Raw genomic sequence first — 11,499 nt, forward strand, 5'->3', positions numbered from 1 at the left:
GCGGGAGGGGCAGGAGAGGCTTCTCTGGGGCTCCGTCAAAGAACTTGTGTTTTTCTGAGAATATGCTCCCTCCCGGGCCCTGGGGTGTGTCCTCTGGCAAAGCACGAGCCCCTAAACATGCCTCAAGGCATTCTGCAGCAGGATTCCGAGGTCCGCTCACTGGACGCAAGTGGGGCTGCTGATAGCCGCGGTTAGCACGCTCGGCTGCTTTGTGCTGGCCTCAGGTACGGCTGTCTTTCCGCGCTCCTGCTCGCCAATAGTTTGGTACTTGCTGTCAAATGTTAGCGACTGGGCTTGGTTTTGCTACGCAGTGTCTTTTTCGGTGTCGTTTTGTAGCCGATCTAGTTATTTTGACATGATGTTTTACTTTGGTAACCCTGGCCCCCTCTTCTTAGGGCCCATGACTCAGCCAAATGTAATGATAACAAAGTTAACTACCAGGTCAAAAATAATCATTATAACCTGGTTTCAACACTGAGTGATACTCTATAACTTGTTAACATCAGAAGAGAGTTTGTCTTCATGCTTCAGTTCATTTGTGTAAACTGTTTGGACCGGTCAGCTTACTTTTTTCCTGTAATTACTCCAAAGATTTATGCCCATGGAAAGTAATATAGACAGCAGTAGTCAGTGTTAATACCTCAACATGTCATCTTACAGCTTTTCCATGGTATGAAGAAATTGCTCCTTGGGCCTTCCAAGGCTGTCCGAATTCTCTTCCTTTTTTTCCTTCTCCAGTTGACTTCTGGGTGTGTGAAGTTCAGACATTTCCAGTTTCTCAAGATCCCAATTAATCTCAGCAATGGGCCTCCCTGTCATCAACCGTGGAGGCCCACCCACCCGTCTCTCTCTCATTAGTCCTGTTATGCCCTCCAGGAACTGACTCTACCCCTTCACTCCTCCAGTTTGTTAACTTCAAGTTTTATCTGTCCGCATACTCCTTCTCTTGGGTTTTAAGCTGTTTAACTTTCCCCTTCAAAACAAATCTTACTTCCCTTGACCTGCCATGGCGCCTGTCACGTTAGAGTCCCAATCATTTCTTCACTTCTTAATAGAACGCTTTATGCATTTGCTGCCCCACTTCTACATCTCCCCCTCATTGTCCAGTCCATTTGGTCTGACTTTCATCCTTTCCATTTTATTTAACTGCAAGACTACCAGTGACCTTCCAGAGACATAGCCCAAAACTGGTACTTCTTCAGCCTTCTCATTTGACTTTTTTAGCTCCTTGGCACTCTCCTCCTACTTGCTCCTGTGCCTACCTGATTTCTTCTGTCATGTCCTTGCTCCTCCTTTTTCTAGGCCTCTGGCATTTATATCTTTCTCATGCCTGCCCCTATTAAATGATGTAGGTGTTCTCCAAAGTCCCTCTTATTTCATATGTGTGCATTTCCAGACATTCTTCTAGTCTCTTCTTAATGATTTCAACCAAATTCTGAGATTTCAGATCTCACCTATGTTTAAATGATATCCAGTTCAGTTCTCTCTCCTTGGTTACAGGCTCAAATTTCCAACTGCCCAGTTAGTACTTACCCATAAATGTTCCTTAGAAACTTCAAGCTCTGTATGAACAAAGAGATTCATCATGACTGGGAAGAAACCAAATTCATAATCATCTCACATTCCCCAGTGCACTTCTCCAGTGTTCCTACTCATGCTCAAAGAATCTACCATCTGGGCCTCCCCGGTGGCGCAGCGGTTGAGCACTGGGTTGCGAAGCTGCCCGCAGCCTCTGCAGCGCTGGTTTGATCCCCGGCTGCTCCCAGGCCACCAGAGGAGGATCCCACACGGCGCGCAGACCTCTCCTGCCACCTGCTGCTCCCCTCAGCAGTGTACCTCAGTCTGCCTGCTCTGCTCCCCACTCTGGCTCTGGTGAATTCTCTCACCCTCCCGTGCTTCTGACTGTACCCAGTGCTTGTATAAATAAATAAAAAAATAAATCTAAAAAAAAAAAAAAGAATCCACCATCTTCTATTCCTGTTTGTTGGCCCTCTCCTCTAACTGGCCAGCAGACAGTTGAATTTACTTCTGCAATGTCACTCATATATGATCCCTTCTTAATACGTCTACTACTCTCAGTGAGTTCCTCACTTCTTTTTGGGATGGCATCACTTCTAACTTCTATTCTTGCCTTCAGCATCTGCTCCCAAATCCTATCCTTCGTGCTAGTGCCTAATTATCCTTGTGACTTCTGATCTTTCATTCTTCTACCCAGTGGATTCCTATTTATCTATAAAGTTGAAATATATAGTTTATCATGGTATTTCAATTTGCCAGATTACATCTAACCTACCTTTCCAGCCTTGCCTTCTCAGCATCTAACCCAGTAGATTTAAACTCTGACTGCACCTTAGGACTCTCCGGAAAGTTATATCTGGAGGTGAAACCTGGGTGTTGGTATTTTTATTTTGGATTTTTTTTTAAGATTTGTTTCTTTATGCATACAAGAACTGCGGTACAGGCCAGAGGTGTGGGAGGGGGTGAGAGGATTCACCAGAGACAGAGTGGGGAGCAGAACAGGCAGGTTGACTGAAATACACTGCTTAGGGTAGCAGCGGGTGAGACAGGAGAGGTCTGCCGCACCATGTGGGTAGCTCCCTGGCTGGGGATTGAACTCATGCTGCAGTGGCTGCAGATAGCTTCATAGGTTGCGTCTTAACCCCTTGTGCCACCAGGGAAGCCCAGTATTGGTATTTTCAAAAGCTTTTCCCGAGGCCTGGTGTGTAGCCAAGGTTGAGAACCCCTGGTGTAGCCACAACTGATTACTTGCACTTTCTTACCTCAGTGGTGCTACCTTTACCCCAACTCCACATACTGGGAGGTGGTAGAACATAGCATTTGTGGATGTGGGTTCTGCACTCAGACTACCTGGATCTAAATCCCAATTCCATCTCTTAATGGTTGTGTAACCTTGAATGAAATACTGTTTCCTCCAGAGTCCTTTTCCATTCTTCCCAGTCATGATGAATCTCTTTGTTCCTTTGTGCTCTCATAATATTTTCTGCCCCTGGTATAGTACAGGGCTTGTTTGTGATGACCTCTCAGTGGATGTTCATGCAAATTACTGTGTGGTACATTGTATTGTCATTATTTACATACATATTTGTCCCTTACACTAAACATTATTTGAGGACAAATAATTTTATCATTTGCATGTCTTATATCATCTCATATGCTAGGTATGCAATCAATTTTTAATTCTATAGAGAAACTAGTTAAAAATTAGTTTGAGAGAGAAATATCATCCAGGCACTCTATCATTGTTTTCAAATATTGTCAAGCACAACATTCAATCTAACTCCCCACCTCCACCCTCCACACACCCCAGCACTAAGGTTGTATGATTTTCCAGGATCTGGATCTATTGTAAATTCATCCCACCTTGCCAAGTCTGCCAATGTTATGGTAACTTATGTTATGAAGGGATGTTATATATCTAAGCAATCCAAAGAGGAAAATAAACACGTCAGTTTTCCTTCATACATATTCTTTTTTTTTTTTTTGTGGGACCCTTGCTGGTGGCTGGGGATCGAACTGGCGCTGCAGAAGCTGCGGGCTGCAGAAGCTGAGGGCAGCCTCGCAACCCAGCGCGAAACCAATGCGCCACCAGGGGAGGCCACCTGTACATATTCTTCATCATAAGGGTAGTTGGGATTCAAATGCCAGCAAGGCAACCCTACTTTTAACAATCATCACCCACAGCCCCTCCTAACAATTCCTTAGAAAATCATACAACTAGGTCATTTTGGCTGATTCAACTGTAATTCTGGGTCCTTGGGTTATTTTGCTTGCTACTGACTGACACATACAAGTATTATTTGAAACTCTCTTAGTAAGGTTTACTTTCCTGGGCAGCTTATCAACACCCAGAAGAATAATCTCTAATGGGAACTCCTATATACTTATCTTCCTGCTACCCGTTTCAGACTTGGGCATGACCCAGAATTTGAAGGAAACTGAAAGAAAAGGACAGGGCAGAAAGGTTGTAGTTGTTGTATTCAATTTATTTACTTATGATATTTAATTGTTTTTTAAGATTTATTTATTCATGCATACAAGAACGGGGTATGGGACAGATGCGCGGGAGGGTGAGAGGATTCACTAGAGACAGAGTGGGGAGCAGAACAGGCAGACTGACTGAAATACACTGCTGAGGGGAGCAGCGGGCACGACAGGAGAGGTCTGCTGCGCCATGTGGGTATCTCACCCGCTGGCGGGGATCGAACTCGGGCTGCAGAAGCTGCGGACAGTCTCACAGCGCTGCACTCAACCGCCTGCGCCACCAGGGGAGGCCCCTGTTATATTTAATGTTTATCATCTCCCACCTCCAGAACTTAAGGTCCTCAAGCCAGGGGTCCTTCATGTGTGCCCACTCCCTAAAACTGTGCTTGGCATATAGTAGCCTCTCGGTACTATTTATCTCAAGTACTCCTAATAATTTATCTCAAGTACTCCTTCGTCTGTCTTTCTCCCCGTGAGAAAATGAGGAAAAGGCTGCCGCTAGTAGCTGAGGCAGGGTGAGGGCTCCGTCGCGAAGCCAGCGTCCAAAACCCCAACCACAGAACCGCAACCCCGGCCCGCTCCCTCTCCCAGACTACCGCGTCCCGAAATCCCACCCTCTAGGCGGGCTTTGGGCCGAGAGCGAGATTCTTGATTGGTCAGGGAGGTGATTGGCATGAGAACCAGCGAAGGAGGGGCTGCGCTCTAAGTTCCGGGCGCGCTGGTTACGTTGGGGGGAGCCGTTGGCCTGGCGGCTGCAGGTGGGATCCGGGACGCCTGGGCGGAAGAGGAAGGTGAGCCGGGTCGGGCCCCGGGGCGTGCCTATCGGTTCGGTTAGCCCAGGAAAGAAATGTTAGCCCTGGTAGCCGCGTGGAGGTCAGGGCGGCGGGAGGATGAAGGCATGGAGGCGGGGGCCCGAGAGGGAGGGTGTAGGCGGGTCCTGGGGTGAGCAGGTGATTACCCCCCGGGGACGCCCAGGTGGCTCCTGTTACCTCACATCCCGCGCTTGCACTCGACCGCGCCCCTGCTCTGAAGCCGGGGACCTTACGGTCAGGGAGAGGTCGCAGAGATCCAGGCTGGAGAGGTGGGGGTGTGCCCCTATTAGTCCCCGGGCTGGGGGTCCTGACTAGGATAACGAGGCACCTGCTTTTTGCTTTCCTGGTCTCTGACAGGCTTGAGCATGGCAGAAGGGGACACCCTGATATCAGTGGATTATGAAGTTTTTGGGAAGGTGCAAGGGGTGTTTTTCCGCAAGTACACGCAGGTATGTGGCCCTCCAGGTGTTGGGGACGTGCCAAGGTTGTGAGCATGGGAGCTAGAGACACATTCCCGACAGATGTGAGCTGGAAGAAGCTGGTTATTTGGTAGCTGCATGGCACAGACGTGAGTTGTAGGACATGTTGAACATGCTTTGCGATGGGTAACCAGTGTACGTGGAAGATTCGTCTTCTGTTCTGATTGGTCTTTTCTGACAGTGCTCCCTGACTACCTGACACATATTAGTGAGCTGCTCTCTTCAGTGAAGAATATCCCCCCACCCCCACCCCCCTCTGTTGTGCTGTCACCAAATCAAGTCACAACTTTTGTGGGAAGGCTAACATTGATGGAAGAGATGACATTTAAATGAATTCATGACATTTGTGTAATTTATGTCATTGCTTCCTCTGTAGCTGCTGCCACTGTCTTTTTTATTGAGGTATCAGTGGTTTACAACACTGTATGTGATTGAAAAGCATTGGATCACCCCTCTCCAGACTCCCCACTTCATTCCTTTACACTGGTTTTGGCATGTCCCCACACCACACCACTGCCCTGGCATCCTCAGCCCTCCACTGTCATCCATTATGTCCCCTTCCCTCTTGTAGACTCAATTCCACAGATTTCTAGGGTTTGTTACTGGTTTGGTTTTGCCTGACTCTTTGTTTCTCTGTATTCCACATGTGAGCTAAATCGTCTGTTATTTATCTTTCTCCTTTCCACTTACTTCACTTGGCATTATCCTCTCCATCCATTTTGTTGCAAATAGCAAGCATCAATCTTTTATTTTTTATAGCTGAGTACTATTCCATTGTGTTTATAGACCACATTTTTCTAATTCACTACTGCTGCCAATTTTTTTAGAATGCTTTTACTCCTTTAACCTTACCCCATTCCCCCACTTAATTGATTTATTCTCATTTTGGCTTTGAAAGAACAATTACCTTTTCCGGAGGAAGATTTTCTAATGAAAATATTCATTCCAGAACAAGCAATGGGAACACTGGACATGGGGCCTGTACTCCTACTAGAGTAACAGAGAGTAGTTAAGGGGATGAATAAACTCCTGAGAGCCTCTGCCCCCTTTCTCAGTGTCACTGATCTTCCCTCAGTATGCACACACAAGTGCAATCTCAATTTCCCTTCTGTCTTGTGTGTGTGTGTGGGGGGGGTGGTGTCTTGGGAGTGTGGGAGAGTTATGAAGCAATTACCTTCCCAGTGTATCTCCAACCCCAAAGATAATGAGTTAAGACCGAAGAACTTTCCAAATGTCATATTCCTGGGACAGTTGTACTTAAAATTCAAGTGTGAGTAAGAAGAGATGGGAGAAAGGGTGAAAGGACATGTAAGGGATGGTGCTGAGGGGAAACAAGAGTAGGGGGCGCTACAGTCAAGCAGACCTAGGTTTAGATCCCAGTGACGCTATTAACAAGCTGTGTAGCCTCAAACACTTCTGTGTAGCCTGAAATACTTCTGAGTTTTTTTAAAGATTGGTATGCGAATACCTACACCAGAGGGCTGTAGAGATGAAGCACCTGCAGGTCTTATAGCCTTTTTTTTTTTTTCAATACATAGTAAATAATAAGTGTTGACATTTTTCATTATTGGGTAAAACAGAATGGGCCTCCTAGTGTCTGTGGGTCTCTTGAGCCTCCTGCTCCCTTTTCTGAGGGTTTGGCTTTGCCTTGCAGGGTAGTGCCTCCTTGTCATTTCATTTTAGGAAAGAAATCTCCTTTCTCAATACTTTGCCTCTCCTCTTGAGGAGTTTATGGAGTGTTTTTATCATAAAAACATTTTGTATTTTATAAAATGTTTTTTCTTTATCTATAGAGATGATAATCTGGTTTGTTTTTTTAATCATTATGGTGTAGTTATAGAATGGCATAGTAGTTTTTGTATGTTGAACCAAACTTGTATTCGTGGGATAACTCCATTTTTCATGGTATATAATCCTTTCATATGTTGCTGCTTTGCCAGTATTTTGTTGCAGATTCTTGTATCTATATTCATAAGAGATATTCACATGCAGTTCACATGATCTGTCTGGTTTTGGTCTGAGGATAACACTGACTTAATAGAATGATTTCCTCTGTTGTGGGGAGAGAGTTTTTGAAGGACTGTTAAAGGCTTCTTTAAACATTTGGTAGAATTCGCCTGTGAAGCCTCAGTTTTTCTTTGTGGAAAGTTTTTGGCTTCTAAGTCAGTCGCTCTGCTTGTCCATTCACATGATTTCTTTTCTTGTTTCAGTCTCTGTAGTTTGTGTTTTACTAGTAACCTGCCTTTATCTAATTTGCTGACACACGATTGTGCATAGAATTTTTGTGAGGTTGGTGGTAATGTTCACTTCATTTCTGGTTTTTCTGATTTTTTTGAGCCTTCTCTTTTTTCTTGGTCATTGTATCTAAAGATGTGACAATTTTGTTGATCTTTTCCAAGAACAAACTTGGTTTTATTGATTTTTTTTCCTATTATGTACTAACTCCTGTTTTAATACTTATTACTTCCTTTTTTTGCTTATTTTGAGTTAGATTGTTCTCGTTTTTCTAGTTTCCTAAGGTGGAGGTCTAAATTATTGGTTGAGGGGACTTCTTTTTAGATCTAGACTAGAGTTGGTCATTTCAGATGACTCTAACCAGAACTAACCTCATGGAGAATTAGCTTTTTGGAATTTTCTTAGGAAAAAAATGTTTATTTAGGTATTCAAAACTGAACATGAGCTAGCAACATGATACTATCATTTAAAAAATAAGAACAGAATTGAATACATGCATGCGTGCATGCGCACATCCACTCACCCCCCACACACACAACCTGTGGGTACTTCCCATTTCTAACTCCAGTCAAGTTTAGAAATTTTTATTAACCTTCAGGAGTTTAGATAAATTGAAATATAAAGATTTATTTGACTGTTACCTCCTGCTCAAAACTCAACATACTCATTCTTTTTTTTTTTTTTGTGGGACCCTCGCCGGCGGCCAGGGAACAAACCGGCGCTGCAGAGGCTGCGGGCAGCCTCGCAGCCCAGCACTCAACCACTGCACCACCAGGGGAGGCCCCATACTCATTCTTTTTTTTAAGATATATTTATTTATTTATACGAGCACTGGGTACACACAGAAGCGCGGGAGGGTGAGAGAATTCACCAGAGCCAGAGCGGGGAGCAGAGCAGGCAGAAGGACCGAAGTACACTGCTGAGGGGAGCAGCGGGCGGCAGGAGAGGTCTGCGCGCCATGTGGGACCCTCCTGCGGTGGCCGGGGAGCAGCCGGGGATTGAACCGGCGCCGCAGAGGCTGCGGGCAGCTTCGCAACCCAGCGCTCAACTGCTGCTCCACCGGGGAGGGCCCCCCCCCACTCATTCTTTTTTAAAAAATTTTTATTAGTTTTTTTTTTTTTTTGCATAGAAGCACTGGGGTGTAAGCTAGAGGTGGGGGAGGGGGTGAGGAGGGGGGAGGAGAGGATTCACCAGAGACAGAATGGGGAGCAGAACAGCAAGATCTACTGAAATACACTGCTAATGGGAGCAGCAGGTGAAACAGGAGAGGTCGTCTCATCTGCTGCGCCATAGATAATATGGTCACAGTGCTAAGACCCTTAGGCCACCAGGTAGGTCCTCAACACATTCATTCTTATAGGTAGTTAAACATATAAGGCAATGCTAAAGAACTGTGGATAGCCAACTCTAAGTAAATTTGAAGCAGAAGAGTACAGTGGTTACACAGAGTCACTTGGGTGTGGAGTTAGAATATCAATTCTCTTTATTTTCTATAACTACTTTCAGCATTTAATGCATGTTGTAGGTATCTCCTGTTTTTCTTTATTAGTTTCTTCTGTATTCCTTAAGTTGTATTTATTTGACCATTTTTGTTCAGTCTACAAATATGTCCTGTTTTGAACATATCTGATTTGGTGGATACGTCATTTCCTCATCAAAAATATTGTGCTGCACAGAATATTTTCCTTGGCCAACTCCGGCAACTTCCCACATTTAGTCAATCACTGCTCTGGCATTTGGACATGCAATAACGTTAATTCCCATTTTCTTTTGTAATCTGACACTCCTCTTAGATTAGATAGCTTTAATAATCAGTAACTTATATTATTCCTAATTGTATATTTATAGAAATATTAAGTTACCTCTAAAATATTGCTACCATTTCCCATTTTCAGTCTTTCCACAGTTTAATAATTTAAAGGAAAGAACATTGAAAAACTAAGAAAACAATACAATGATTAGTTGGTCTTCATAAGCTTATTCAACTTTAAAGCTATTGTGATTATTTAGGCAGAAGGAAAGAAAGTGAAAACCTAATAGTTATGTAGTTTCATGAAACTTTGGGGTCAGAGGCTAAATCACAAGCTGCTTTTTTCTTCTCCAGGAGATGACAGAAAAGTGAGTTTTGAATGGAAGATGAAAACCTTGAGTTAGTTTCTCTACAGTGAGAACAATGGAATGATTTGCCCAGGAAATTGTGAAACACTCTGTAATGATCTTTAAAGATATAATGGACACTTATTCATCTGGATTTGTTTAGGTGTGGCCCTGATTAAAGACAGAGAATTTCATGCTTTTTCTATTTAATACACCCAATAGATTCTTGATTAGGAGAATGGAAAAAGATACAGCCAGTATCCTAACAGTCAGTCTTAGGGCATTCTTTTGAAAGTGTCTAATTTGGTCTTACTTAAGTCTTTAGTTCAAACCAAATTGACTACATCGTGAAAATTTCTAGTGCCTGGTTTTATAGGGTAGAAGGAGGAAATGGAGTCAGGTGCCAATATTCATGTTGGCATGATTGTGAGAGTCTCCTTGCTGTCCTTCTGTTTTGATCTAGACAATATCAAATTAGTTTCAGTGGCTTAGTCCTGGGCAAGACTCTGGCAACAGATGTAGTCTCACTTTGTTTTGCTCAACTTTATTGAATTTCTTTTTTTCTTTCTTTCCTTTAGGCTGAGAGTAAAAAGCTGGGATTGGTAGGCTGGGTCCAGAACACTGACCAGGGCACAGTGCAAGGACAGTTGCAAGGTCCCATCTCCAAAGTGCGTCATATGCAGGAATGGCTTAGGACAAAAGGAAGTCCCAAGTCACACATCGACAGAGCAAACTTCAGTAACGAGAAAGTTATCTTAACGTTGGATTACTCAGATTTCCAAATTGTGAAATAGTGGCCTGAATATAATTTTTCAGGATAAAATAGGTGGTTGTTCTTTAATGTAGGAGATAAAACTATTCTGTGTTCAATGTTAGAATTTATTTAAGTTATTTTAGTATACACCAGACATTTGAATGTTACTGTATCTTATATGATGGAGGAATTACAGTTGGACACAATTCTAATCAATAAAAACACATTGGAACCTTCTGCGTGGGGTACTTTTATTTTTTGGTGAATTACATTTTAGACAAAATAGGGGGTATTTATTCCAAAGACATCTGTGGGAAGAGAATTTTGAAGTTATTTAAAGAGATCTGAAAGAAAAGTTAGCAGTTACTTTGAGTCATTAAAAGGTTTCCATGAAGTTTTTTTCAGGAAATTTCATGTTAATAACAACAAACATCACAAGTTCAATTTGTTAGCTGTTTAAATGATCCTTTGGACTAATTTTTAGTTTTCTGGAGTTTCTACTGTCATTCCTTTCCTCTGAGTAAGGAATTCACATAAAACAATGTTATGGCTCAATTATGTCTGCTCCCCCCCTCCAATTCAGATGTTAGTTAAGTCCTAACACCCCATACCTTAGAATGTGACTGTAGTCAGAGATAGGGCCTTTAAAGAGATTAAAGATTAAATGAGGTCATTAGAGTGGGCCCTAATCCAATATGCTCCAGTGTATTTACAAAAAGAGAAAAGTTGGGCAGAATCTGTGTGTGCACAAAGGACTATATGAAGACAGCCAACACATCAAGGAGACCTCAGAAGGAATCAATCATGTGTCTACACCTTCATAGCAGAGTTCCAGCCTTCAGGACTATGACAAAATTAATTTCTGTTGTTTAAGCCGCCCAGTCTGTGGTATTTTTGTTATGGCAACCCTAGCAAACTAATACAAACAGGATTTTACTTCATCAGCACCACCAGTCTGATGTGGTTTGGTTAGCCATTAAACTGATATCTAAATCTTCCTGCATTAGACAAATTTGATTTGTCATACATTTTTTTAATGTAGTGTTTCAGTGAAAATGAGACAGTTTCCCAAACACCTATTCTCAGTGTTCTTGCGCAATCTGCTCTCATGAAAGAAGCT

The 11,499-nt window shown here is 43.2% G+C and overlaps 1 protein-coding gene across 2 annotated transcripts; it reads left to right on the forward strand.

Moving 5' to 3' along the window:
* The first annotated feature begins 137 nt into the window (after positions 1-137).
* ACYP1 (acylphosphatase 1) lies at positions 138-10,635 on the forward strand. 2 transcript variants are annotated; one of them, XM_054692082.1, is made up of 3 exons: positions 138-224; positions 5,172-5,263; positions 10,204-10,635. In XM_054692082.1, exons 2-3 carry the CDS (start codon positions 5,180-5,182, stop codon positions 10,417-10,419), a joined length of 300 nt encoding a protein of 99 aa, XP_054548057.1. In that variant the 5' UTR covers positions 138-224; positions 5,172-5,179; the 3' UTR covers positions 10,420-10,635. The 2 variants fall into 2 exon arrangements, with proteins under 2 accessions (XP_054548057.1, XP_037359741.1); XM_037503844.2 differs by lacking the exon at positions 138-224 and adding an exon at positions 4,716-4,793.
* Positions 10,636-11,499: the final 864 nt, after the last annotated feature.

This window comes from Talpa occidentalis, unplaced genomic scaffold, assembly GCF_014898055.3.
Source record: "Talpa occidentalis isolate TD23 unplaced genomic scaffold, MPIMG_talOcc4v2.1 talOcc4.11, whole genome shotgun sequence".
In the NCBI taxonomy this organism is placed as follows: Eukaryota; Metazoa; Chordata; class Mammalia; order Eulipotyphla; family Talpidae; genus Talpa; species Talpa occidentalis.